Raw genomic sequence first — 12519 nt, forward strand, 5'->3', positions numbered from 1 at the left:
CAGCTGCTGGAGGCTGCGAGGGGACAGGAGTGACGGCTGGGCCTCTGCTGCCGGGCACGGTGCCCGGGATCCCCTCCCGCTGCCAGGCACCCGGCCCGGGTGCGGAAGTGGCAGGAGGACAGGCTATTTCCAGCCCCCCTCTGCCCACCGCGCCACGGATCGGGGCAGCAGGGTGTCCCGGAGAGCCAGCGGCACGCGCAGGTCCTGGCACTTAACCAAAGGTAGGCAGCTGGAAGGGGAACAGCGACTGGGGCACGCAAACGCTGCTTGGCGCTGCTCCGGCTTCTCTCCCCACGGGGCTGCCGGGCGTGAGGCTACATGGGCTGGTGACCGCAGAAGGGGACGTGCCAACTCCAGGCTACAGGATGCCATGAGAGCAGATCTGGCACCTCCGGCCCCACACCACAGCCCCTGCTAGCACAGGGGGAGGGAAGAAAGCGTGTTTAGTAACTGTTTATTTTACAGTTATAGGGTTTGTACAAATCTGCATTTACACGGGTATGTATAAGTCTTTGTACAGAGTAACTGAAGCACCTGAAGTGACCGTCTCCTCCCAGGCCCTTCCTCCCTCGGGGACAACGCAAGAACTAAAGTGCATCATGGCCAGAGAGTGTGGGGGCTGCAGGGGCGTCCCCCTTGGAGGTGCTCCAGCCACTTCTGGGGCAGTGGGGGAAGTGTATGGAGGGGTCCCAGGACCTCCAGCAGCACCCCCAGGTCACCACAGACTCTCCTGCACCACAAGTTTCTAAAGTGCTAAGTCACCCAGCACTCGGCCTCGCACCGCTGCTGCCCCCGGCACAGGCTCTGCCTACAACCGCACCGGGAGAGACCCGTGAGCAGCCCCCGGCTCTCACCACTGGCACAGCCAACCCTGGCACGGGTGGGCAGCAGAGGGGTCTCACTGCCCTGCGTGCAGCACAGCGGATGCAACATGTTCCGGGTTTCAGCCTGCAAAGGAAACTCCTCTGCTCAGAGCTGTACAGAAACATGGGGCAGACGTGACGACTGCTTGCACGCTCTGCCCAGGTCCGAAAGGCACAGCCGCCCCGAGAGCAAGGGCCCGTGGGGCAAACCAGAACTCACCCAGAGGCAGTTATTAACCGACAGGCAGGGGGTTGGGACAGGAGGGTGCTGAGCTTTGCAGGGCGTGAGTTTTCTGCTCTATCCCGAAATCCGTAACTCTTCAACCAACACCTAATTTTCAGGGGTGCAGCCCCTGGGCACGGCACAGATGGCTTTGGGCACAATGCAGCAATGGCGGGGGAGCTGGGTGGGAGCAGTCAGGGACAGGTAAGGGCACTTGCGGGAGGTTTAGCAGCTCAGGGGAGAGGTAGAGGCATATATTGTCTATTGGCTTTGTCTCAGTGGGACACCAAGTTGTCTAGAAGGATTTGCTGCTTAGCTTGGAGGGCAGAGAGCGCTAGGACTGTCACTGGGACCAGGTGGGGAGCCAGGAGCTATGCAGGGGTTGGAGGTGGCCTTTCTGGGAAACTCCCTCACTTGCATTATTCTGAGAGGTGACGCTGAAGTCTGATCAGCTTGTGGGTGAGATTTATGACAGATCTCCTACCGCAATGACTTCTGTCCTGTGCAAAGCATTTCACAAGGTGGAAAAAACCTTTCTCTGTGTTAAAGCCTGCTTCCAGAGCTGTAAAAAAAGTCCGCAATGGGTGTTTATGGTGCCGCTAAGACTTGTGGTGATGCAATCTGGCACATGACAGCACATACCTCTGGCAGGGTGAGCAGACCCAAGATACGGTCACGCTACTGCCAGCAAAGGAGCTCCAGCAACCGAGAGCTAAGCTCCCTCTGGCCATCCTGTGGGTGTGCTCCTGTCCCCTGCCCTTCCCTCCTGTAAACAGATCATGCTGCAAAAGATGAGGAAGCAAAAAGAGCCAGGGAGTGTTATACGCTGGACAGAACCTTATGGCAGGATGCTGACAGGGAGCTGTGAAAGGATTGGCTCTACTCAGAGGTTGCCTATAGGAAAGGGAAGGGCTGGACCACTGGTAAAGCTGAACACAGACAGCAGGACAGGCTGGCAGCCTGCGCATGGGAGCAATACAGAGCCAGAGGGCTGCCCTGTGTTCCTCAGGAGTGTAACGGCCCCTTGCCCCCACACACGCACGCACCTAGGCCAAACCCTGCCGTGACACTCTCCTCCAGGCAAGGATCTGCCCTCACTCCTACTAATTATCCCCAACAGAGAATGTGGGATTGTTTTGGCATAGCCCATACACAGCTCTCCACTCGTACGGTCACCTGTGCGCAGCCTGTAGAGCTGGGCTCGTCCATACCTCTGGTTCCTCACAAGATGGTGGCAGTGCCTGTCTGCTCACCCTGGCACAGGGAGGAGAGAACAAGGTGAGCATCGGTGTGGGGAACAATCCTGCTGGGCTGGTTCCCATCAGTCTCTGTTGCAAAGGCCAAAAGCGTCACTGGACGCAGCGAGAATAAAAAATAATCTTCAGACAAGTCGTTTCTGGACACGTCCTTTCATCAGTCGTCACCCCTTCCCACCAGGGAAGGACGTGGTGATAGGGAAGGCTCTTCCTCTGACTTCAGGGGAAAATCTGCAGTTCAAACTTGGGTGCCCACTCCAGCGCGCTCTTCACCACGGCCAGGGCAGCTGCTCCCAGCGCGACCGTCAGCCCCATCACCGCCAGCTTGACAAAGCGGTTGGTCCTTGGCTTTGTCAAGATGGATTTCGTCCGCTCCTCCCCTCGGAGCCGCTCCCTGAAGCGCTGCCTCAACACAGTGTCTGGTCTCTGCTGCACTGATGCCAGCTCAAAGTCCTTAAAAGTGGAAGCTGCAGTTCTGCAAGAGAAGAAACAGGTCAAGGAGTGCCCCCAGCTCACCTTCAGGACTGGCCTCCTGCTAGGGAGGAAGATCACGTGGAAGCAGGAGCTGGTGAGGGGATGCAGAGAGCACGCGGCACACGGGCTGCCCCACACTCACCGTTCAGCCTGCTGCTGAGCGGCCTCCCTGGCAAGTTCGGATGGTGGGAACTGGACAAAAAGGTCCCCAGCTCTGCTGATCAGAGTCTCGTAAGGAAGGTCCTGTGGAATCTGGGACAGGAGGTGGTGGACTGAGGCCATGTCACACTCGCAGTCCAGAACTTCCTGCTCCCGGTACAGCACGATCTGCAGAGAGGAGCGAGAGCATGAGGACAGCTGGGGAAGCGGGGACCACTCCTTGTCACTCACTGGCGCTCACTTCAGAGCCAGAAGAGAAAAACATTTTGCTTCCGGCTGAGAGACCTGCCCTTCCTCAAGGGGACACACTGCCGTGAAGCATTCCTCATCTGGGAAGAGAAATGCCAAACCCTTCCTGAGACTCCGAGGCCACAAAAAGCCCCTTTCTGGGCAGTTACTTCTGTCTTCTGGGCAGAGTCTGCTACTTGCAGGTCAGAGATGCAGGTAGAATCTCAGCAGTAGCTTGACTCCATGACTTGCCCTCAAACAGACTTGTTTGGATCCCTCATAGGAGAAAGGGCAGATGGCTGCCCAGCGCAGGGCTGCACCCAGCCAGCCCGGCTGCCAGCACCCAAGCAAGCACCCTGCAGCACAGCCAGCACATGAACGCAAAGAAAAACACCAGGTCATGCTGCCTCTGCAGCACTGAACCAGAACAGCCTGCACAACTGGACGCTCCCGGGCTGGCCCAAGCTTTTCTGGATCCCACCTGCCCTCTGCCATCACCACTGGCTTTGGGGGACCCCTGCAGAGCTGGGGACAGTGGGGACAGCAGCAGCACTGGGCTTGCCAGCCCCTCTCTGTGGCCCTGAACTAGCAGCCATCTCACGCCGGCTCAGTTAATCCCCCTGCCATCCCAGCTGATACCTACCACAGCAGCAAAATAAATGGGCATCAATGGATGGCAAGCCAGGAAGAAATCGTATAATCGTACGACGTGCCTGAAGTCAGACAAAACGTGCCCAAACCAGGTGATCAGCCAGCTGAGAGCAAAGATGGTTCCCACCTCCGCGCTGCACAAAAAGAAAGCGCTGTTAGGGCAGCTCGGAAGCAGCACTGAAATGCTCCTGGGCGATCCCTGCGCCGCACCTCCGCGCCTGGGAGGGGAAATAGAACTGGCTATCAGCAGAGCCTTCAGAGCTCAGTCCAGATCCATCAGCTGCACCTCTGATACAGTCCCAAGGCAAACTATTGCCACTACTCGTCTCACATCCAGTGAGGTCCACAGTAGAGGTCCAAATGGTGTGCTTTCAGGAGAGCCTGAACGTGTGATGTAGCACATCACTGCCCGGCACACCAGGACACCCGAGGACACTCAAAGTCCTGCAGCACAGTCAACTTTTCAGATTCCTTTCCACCCTAAAGGCTTACTAACTTCTGGAAGTTTGTAATCACAGTTTGGTACCCAAAGACATCCCGGCCATGAAAGGTAACAGACACTTGCCGAGAAAAGGACTCTGGACTGAACCTTCCCACTTACCTTCCTGCTTCTGCTTTAATCTGCCTGGACTAATACCTGGGAATTCTCCACAGAACTAGTAACAAACTACAGCAAGGTCACACCAGCCACAAAACTGGGCATGTGAAGTGGCTGTGGCAGCTTTGTGTGACACTGCCCACGACCCCCCAGCCCTTCCAACACGGACTGCAAACCCCCGGGGTGAAGACGGCACCATGCAAAACCCCTCAAGACAGGCAGCAGGGGTTTGGGTCTGCTCAGAAGCAGGATGTCACGTGGCTTCAAACTGTCACCATTAGCTGGGGACATGCTGGTGCAACCGGCCCCATGAACAGTAACATGAGACTGGCAGGGGAGAGCAAGGAGGCTCCGAGGGAACGTCTGCGTACCTCTGCATGAAGTCATGCACCTCAGGGTTCACCTGGTCTATGATGGGCATCAGGTAATTTAAGATGTGCTTGGTATTATCCATTGTTGGGTCCATAAAATCCCTAAGGAAAGATTTAAAAGAAGCTCTGTTAAGCAACCACGTCAGGGAGGTCTCCCTCCAGCGAGGCAGCCAGAAGGTAAGTAAAAGTACTTGCAATAAACAGCTTTGCTGGCAGAGTGGCCCCCAGCCCCAAGGAATTCTGCCTGCTTGGGGTAGCCTCCTTCCTACTCGCCTGGGATACGCAGGGCTGATCTGCCCAGAAAACCCGGACCCAGACAATCACGCTGGTGTCAGCTGACACTTATTTTGCTGCAGTGCATGCGTGAACCGCAAAGCCTTTCCAGCATCCAAAATCCAACTCCCCGTCTGGGAGAGGAGAGAGAATTCCTCCAAACCACTCCCCAGCTGAAGGCTTGTTTTCATTTCAGTGCACAAACAGGAACGTCACTTGACTTGGGGCTCAGGACACAGGCGGTATCCACCACGCTGTCCAGGGCAGTATACGGCTAAGTGGGAGGCACCGTACTGAGCCAGCCCCCAGGAGCTGCAGAAGCCCCAACAGCAGAGACGGCTAGAGAACGATGAATAATGCATACATGTTGGCTTTTTCAACTTCAAGAGATGCTACAAATTAACTGACAGCCTTCAATTATCCCTTCTCCAGAGCACAACTCCCTGCAAAGCCATGTGCTATTGTGTGGTCACGCTGCTCTCTCGCAGCACCCCTCTGGGTATGGAAGTGACAGGCAGCCGGCCCAAGGCTCTGCCTCCCAGGCTCCCCGTCCAGGCCAGTTCCACCTGCACGGGTGTCCCCACCACCTGAGAACATGCAGGCGGCTCCCCTCCTCCAGCTGAGTCTGCTGAATACCTAAGATGATGCGTCGAGAGCTTTTCCACCAGAGCTGTGGCCAGTCTGTCCCCCACCACCAGGAGAAAGGTGACCACGATGTCATGGTAGCCCTGGTAGTAGTGCAGCTGGGGGTTGCGCTTGAGGACGTGGAGGATAATATCGATGAGCTCCTCTTGCAACCCTTCCCTCTGGTCATCCGGCATCCCTGTGGGGACAGCACCAGGCAGCGGTGGGACAGGCTGCATCGCCTACAGTGCCTGCCATGGGAGCAAGTGCGGCTGCGGTATGCAAGGAGAGGACCCACCTGCCTTATCCCAAGAGATGTGGTGCAAAGGGGAGGGAGGTAAAACCAGCAGAAAAATATATCCCAAGCCCTAATCCTGCCCCGCAGAACTCCAAAGGCCCAGGGAAAACCAGCCAGTTGGTAGGTTGCTTAATTTCTGGAGCTGCAGTGCTCCTACCTACGAGGAAGTCACCGTGGAGGATGGGAGCAGGGTTTACTGATGTTTGTACAGTGCTGCGCAGAGCGAACTGCGCTGCACATCCAGTGCTGCTAAGGACATTTTAATCATTTTTAATTTCCCAGGGGTTCTAGAAAAAATTAAACAGGACCCATTTTCACAGAAACTGTGCCAACTGCATCAGATTGCAAGGCCTCCATCACCACAACTTTATATCGGTCCCCTGCTAACAACATGCGTTTAGGGACAGGATGTCACAGGAAAAACATTGCTCCCATGATGCACAGCTGCAGCCAGTTTCTGGCAGTTGTCAACAGATAAAATGCCCAAAGGCCAAGCAGAAAGTCCCAGCAGAGATCCTGCAATGACAAAGTTCTCCTTTTCCCCTGCTTCACTAATGTGTCTAAAAATAGGCAGGAGGCTGCCATTCAAGGGCAAAAAAATCTGTACTAGCAGACCCTTCAAGAATCAGGCTTGCACACAGTATCTGCACCCAAAACAGAGTAAGAGTGAATCGACTGTTTATGCAAAATAAAAGCAGCAGAAGAGGGAAGCAGATTCTGGCCAGAAATAACAACTGCTCTGCAGAGTTAGATATCTGCTGGATTACGTGTTTTATAAATAGCACAAGGCACCCGCCACCCATCAGAACTAAACAACTGCAAAACCAGTTTGCTTTTAAAGGTTCAGAGTTCTCTTAAATTTGGTGCATGAACCCAATCTTGAGACTGTTTTACACCAGAAATTGTCCTAACCACTGACAAACCTACCCTCCATGCCGCTGAGCTAGACCACAGCCTAAACCAAACCGAAGCAAACGGTACATTTCTCAAGCGTTCAACCTCTCCTAACGTCACCCTGTTCACAACAGCCGAGGGACACACGGGCTCTGGGCCTGCAGCTGTGTGACGGTACCAGCGGGCTGGCAGAGGGGCTCGGCAGGGCGGGGGCAGCGCTGGGACAGCCACACCAAAACCCGGCGGTGGCGCAGGCAGCTGAAGAAAACTGATAGCTGCAGAACGGCTTCACTGCGTGAAGGAGCTGCTGTAAGCTCACAAGGAAAGGTTTTCAAGAAGTCAGGCTCTCAGCGCAATCACCTGCTGCAAACCCCCCCAAGTAAGGACAGAACCAGGAGGAGCCCCACGGCACAGATCTTCCCCCTGCAGAGTGGGAAGAGGAGAATCCCCTCTCACCTGGTGGGAAACGGCGCAGGGATCGCCGCACGTCCAGTAACACTTGCTGGTAATCTTTATTGTCCTCTCGCAGCTCCTTTCCTGCTCAGAAAAAGGAATATAATTAACACTGGGTAGCGCAAAGGTACCAGGAAGAGAGTTGGGCAAGGGAGCTGGGAGCAATCCTGCTGAAGGCAGGAGGATGCGGCTGCACACACAGTCACAGCACCCCATCGTACGTCCCCTTTTTCATACATCACATGCCAGCCCTGTCCCCTCACTCGCGCTGCTGCACGTTCTAACACTAACAGCACTTCAGCACGAGGCAACGAGACTTACTATTTCTTCAAACAACATACATAAAAACCGCCTAAACTGACACTGCTCCCAGCACTCCTGGAAACATCTTTGCTCCACAACTTTGCTGTGCAATTCAAAGTGTACTCAGCAGCAGCAAGGCATGATGTGCTGTGGAGATCACAAAGAATAGTTTATTAAATAGAAATAATTTGGAAGAAAACCCCATTCCAGAGGGAGCTAGAGACAGTTACAACAGAAGAGAAAGGAATTTGCTGGCACATAGAACTATCTATGGGATCATGTGAAATTAAGTGTTGTCTTCCAGCAGCTCTGATCACCTAACATAATCCAGCTCTTGACTGACATGGGGGGATGCACACTTCTGAACGGCCAGATTCAGGAACAACAATAACATCTGGTTTGGGGACTGTAAAAGCTACAGGACTCAAAGCTTCTGCATTGCTCAGGTTTAAAACCTATGCAGGTACCTCATCACGAAGGTCATTTTCCCTGCTTCTGCTCTGACCAAACACCACACATGCTTCATGCAACAAACTGCTTCATCTATGCCTGGAAGAGACACGTCGGAAGCATTTCGGCCAAGCCAGGGCTCAGCACAGCCACCTCTCCATGGCAGCAACAAAAATTCGGCTTGGTACCTTCTGCTGCAGATGAACTTACACATGCCAGCTAACTGCTCAGGGCCCCACCAACCACATCCAAGGTGAACCAATTTCCATCACTGTCACTAAAGATAATAACACCCTTGTGGTACAATGGAAATGTTGTTTTTAGAAAGTTAAGTATTTCCAAATCTGCCATTTACATACAACCAGTGCATGAAGCTACAGTGTTCACGCTGCAGCACAAGTCCCCTTCGCACACGAGCTTGGTGGGAAACACACCAGTGCATACAGGGAAAAAGTTGGTCGGAAAGCACATGCTCCAGCCTCTGCGATCCTTCCTCTAGTGTGCACGGATATCACCGAGCAATTCTTCCAAAGCACCTGAGTCCAGGCTGTTCCATACCTGGAAGAGGGGGCAGGTCATCTGTATTAACACTTAGAAGCTTCGGCCACACTTTGCAACGAATCTCATCCGTTAAGAGCCCCCCCTCACTGATTGCCATCCGCCTGAGCGCAGCCACATCGATGGGGTCGCTGTTCAGAGCCTGATAAATTTCTGCCACTTTTCTTTTCTTCTTAGAATCGAAGTCTGTAAGAAGACCACAAAGAGGCAAGCTGATAGGCAACACTGGCATGGGGGTGGGGGCAGCAAGTCAGATCAGGGGGGCAAAATCCACTCAGTGATGTCACACACACAAGGGAGATGACACGGGAGAGTCGGCACACGCTCTGCCAGGACAGGCTAGGTATGACCCGGGTGGGTGACCCACCAGCTGACTGTCACCATCTCCACAAGCTCAGCACTATGGCTCACAGGGCATTCCCCCGCTTCCCTATCCACCCCGCTGGTCCCACCCTGGGAGACCACTGCTTGGCTGGACCACACCTCACTTTCTTGCCACTTCACCCAGTAACTTGTCTGGGATTTTATGTTCTAGAAACTCCTGCTGTAACCGCAAGTTTTATACACTGAAGGCTGTGTTATTATACTGTATTTTTGTATCACTTTTTGAGAATTATTGGTAAAGAGTTTGCTTATATCTATCTATCTATCTAAAACTGCTCCTTGCACAGGAGCCGCCAGCACTGCCCGAGTAGATCCCTCACCCTCAGCTCCCACACACCCCAACAGGTCACGGCTCCATTCAGGACTGTGACAGCTGTACAGAGCCATCCCGCAACTGTTTGCTCTCTGACGCAGCTGCCAGCTCAGGTATCAAGTGTTTCCCAAGACCAAACTTTACGTTCCTATGGACTCCCAGCTAGACGGCAGCTCCTGGATGCAGTCATCCTAGGGAAAAGTCTGAGCATTTCCATTGACAGCAACCATCACAAAAAAAGGACATAATTACACCAGAGTTAACGAATCACAAGCACACTGACTTCCCTCCCAACAAACACTATGCTGGCTATTAGTATTCAAACAGGTTACCGGTATTAAACAAATACTCCTCTTTTGTACGGCACACAAACTTGAGGGCACGTAGGGAAGGGAATAACAGACAAAGCACGCGGTGCTCTGGTTTCAGATGGGTTAAATGCATTTACAGGACACAAGAGGGTTTCCTGGGGAGCTGAGAAGTGACACTATTTCACACTGCATTGTGGTATTTGTTACCGCTGTATCATGCAAGGAAGGAGAGAGGCGGCTGGGAGCCACCCGATATCCCACACCGATATCCCACACCGGAGGACTTTCCGCTAAGGAGGCTGTACTGAGCAGCTGTGGGGCTGGAGCGCAGGATGAGGCCGCAAACGCTGCCTTTACCTTGGAAGCTTTTTCAACAGGTTTGACTACTCTTGGGATCCGAGCAGGATTTGTTCGATAAGGAACATGTCTGAATAGGATTTGGGGTGGGAGGAATTAAAAGGATCCTGATGGAGAAACAGCTGTTTCTCAGTGCCGCACCCTCCCCGCAGCAACTTGGGCAGCGTGTTCCTCAGCCCACGTGGCACCTCGCTGCCTCGGTGCTGCCTCGGTGCTGCCCCGGCCCATTCCCTGCTCCTGGGGGACCACGTGGACCACCCGGCTGGAAGCACTGCCTCCTGCAGCATCTGAACGGGAGACGGCAGGACAGCCGCTGCTCAGGAGCACCCACCCCAAGTAGGTCAAGCAGTGGATGCTGTCTCCAGTGTTCTGTTTAAACACTTTTTAGATGAAAAGCTGTAACAACCTATGACAGATCTGTAGGTGCCCCCCATGTTCCTGGTAACATTAAAGGCTCCCCCAGTGACCACAATTTCCTGTTGTTGCCTTTCCTGCCCCTTGTGCAAGCAAAGTTATTTGACCAGGAACAGCAACCAGCCCCGCTCAGCTGGCCGTTCCCTGCCCCTGCCACACGCAGGCACGGGGCTGTCACCCACCGGAGCCTCGGGAAGGAGCAGACAAAGCCTATGGAAGAAGAAACTCCTGATCGCACACAAGGAACTTTCATAGTACGAAGGAAAGCGCAGGCACTGTGGGCTCCTCTTCTGAGATTCACCAGCAACACCCCGATGTTTCCACCGTTTGAATGCACAGCGGCAGCGGCTGCGGCTGTTACCAAAAACTCCAGTTCAAACCCTTCTTCTGCACGTACAAACCTTAACTCACGGTGCCGGTCCCGCCCGGGAGGGACACACGGGCGCGGGGGCTGACGGCACCGAACGCAAGCCGCACCGTCACGGAAGGTCCCCGGGTCTGCGGGCGCTTCTGCGGCTGGACGCAGCGGCAGGACTCCCGAGCGGGCCCCCGGTGCCGCTCCCGCCCGCGGGCCGGGCCGGCCGCCGACCCCCGCGGCCCGTAGCGCTGCCCGCCCGCCCCCGAGCGCGGCTCCGGGGTGGAAGCGGCCCCGCGTTCCCAACGGCCGGCACAGCGCGCAGGCGGCGGCGCTTCCACCGGGGCTCCGCACGGCGAGCAACCCCGGCGCTGCTGCACTGCCCCCCCGGAGCGCCGCGCCGTCAGCCTGGCAACGGCAGGCCCGAGGGGCCCGGCCTCCGGGCGGGCGGCGGCCAAAGCGCAGCCCCGGCTGCCCCCGGGGCCAGCGTGCTCCCGCGCCCCGGGCCGCCCCGAGCTGAGGGCTGGGGTCGGTGGGCCCCCCGGCCCCCCCCCGCCGGAGCGGCTACGAGCGCAGCGCCGAGCCCCGCCCCGCCGCCAGGGGGCGCCGCCGCACCGCCAGGGGGCGCTCCGGCCCCCACCTACCCGAGAGGAATCGGTGCCCCCCGCCCGCCCCGGCCCAGCCCGTACCGTGGCCGCCGACGCCGTTGCGCGGCGGGCTCCGCCGGGCCATGTTCCCGGGCGCTGCGGCGCATGCCGGGCCGGAGCGCGGCCGGGCCGGGCTGGGGCTCCGCGCTCCCCGCGCCGTCCAGCACCGCCCCGCCCCCGCCGCTCCCCCGCCCCTCCGCCACCGGCGCGCGGGCGGGACGTCATGGTGCCCCAGTGCGCAGGCGCGGCGCGGGCCGGCGGGTCACGCGGGGGGGCGGCAGCGCATGCGCAGAGGGCGGGCGCCACACGTGGAGGCCCCCGCGCCGGTGGCATCGGGGGTTTTATTAAGAACTAAAACCAACAACAGCCCCCCCGGGCCCCCCGCACAGCCCCTGCCCAGCGCGGCCCGGGCACACAGCACCCCCCGCGGGGCCGCTGCCACCCCACGAACACCCTGAACTCCCGGGTGCGCCCGGCGGGCGCCGGCAGCGCGAGGCCAAGCGCCCCCCGAAGGCTCGTCACGTCCAGCACCGTCCCTCGGCACCCGGCCCTGCGCTTCCTCCTGCCAGGGCCGGCGGGCACCGGGCCCCCTGCCGCTTTGCAAACCTTCCTCGCTCGGAACAACAGAAAATAACTGGGTTAAACGTTCTGCGGAGCTCACGACCTAGTGCAAACAACCACAAGCTGTATTTTTGTCACACGGGCTGCTTTTAAGTTACAGCACATCGAGGTAACAGTCAACACGGTCCAACTTTCACATCATTCCAGGATATAAAAGATTTAAGTACAATACATTTCCACTGGATGAAGCCATGGAGGAGGAAAGCTACCCTGGTGCACATGGAAAACCTCATCGCCCCTGCCAGTGATCCTCACGGGAAGGGCAGTTTAACGGTCTCCTGCCCCATTTCTCTCCGTCCTATCTGGCAAAATTAACTGAGGTAACATGGAAGCTCGCAGCCAGCCACGTCCCCAAAGAACAAGGGAGGGATGGGCACTCAGAGGATGAGGAGGAGCCAGAGACCAAGGCTCCAGCACTTGCTGAGAACAGGAAAAAGCACT

General features: G+C 56.5%; 1 protein-coding gene across 2 annotated transcripts; it reads right to left on the minus strand.

The window, feature by feature from the left end:
* Positions 1-440: 440 nt before the first annotated feature.
* On the minus strand, positions 441-11664 carry TBC1D20 (TBC1 domain family member 20). Of its 2 annotated transcripts, XM_040609024.1 has the most exons (8): positions 11500-11664; positions 8677-8862; positions 7369-7449; positions 5733-5919; positions 4824-4925; positions 3847-3988; positions 2959-3143; positions 441-2817 (listed from the first exon to the last, which is right to left on the minus strand). In XM_040609024.1, the coding sequence occupies exons 1-8, from the start codon at positions 11540-11542 to the stop codon at positions 2562-2564; spliced, it is 1182 nt and encodes a 393-aa protein (XP_040464958.1). In that variant the 5' UTR covers positions 11543-11664; the 3' UTR covers positions 441-2561. The 2 variants fall into 2 exon arrangements, with proteins under 2 accessions (XP_040464958.1, XP_040464959.1); XM_040609025.1 differs by lacking the exon at positions 8677-8862 and having other exon boundaries at positions 11500-11628.
* Between the last annotated feature and the right edge of the window lie 855 nt (positions 11665-12519).

The sequence above is a fragment of the Falco naumanni genome, chromosome 10, assembly GCF_017639655.2.
Source record: "Falco naumanni isolate bFalNau1 chromosome 10, bFalNau1.pat, whole genome shotgun sequence".
Lineage (NCBI taxonomy): Eukaryota > Metazoa > Chordata > Aves > Falconiformes > Falconidae > Falco > Falco naumanni.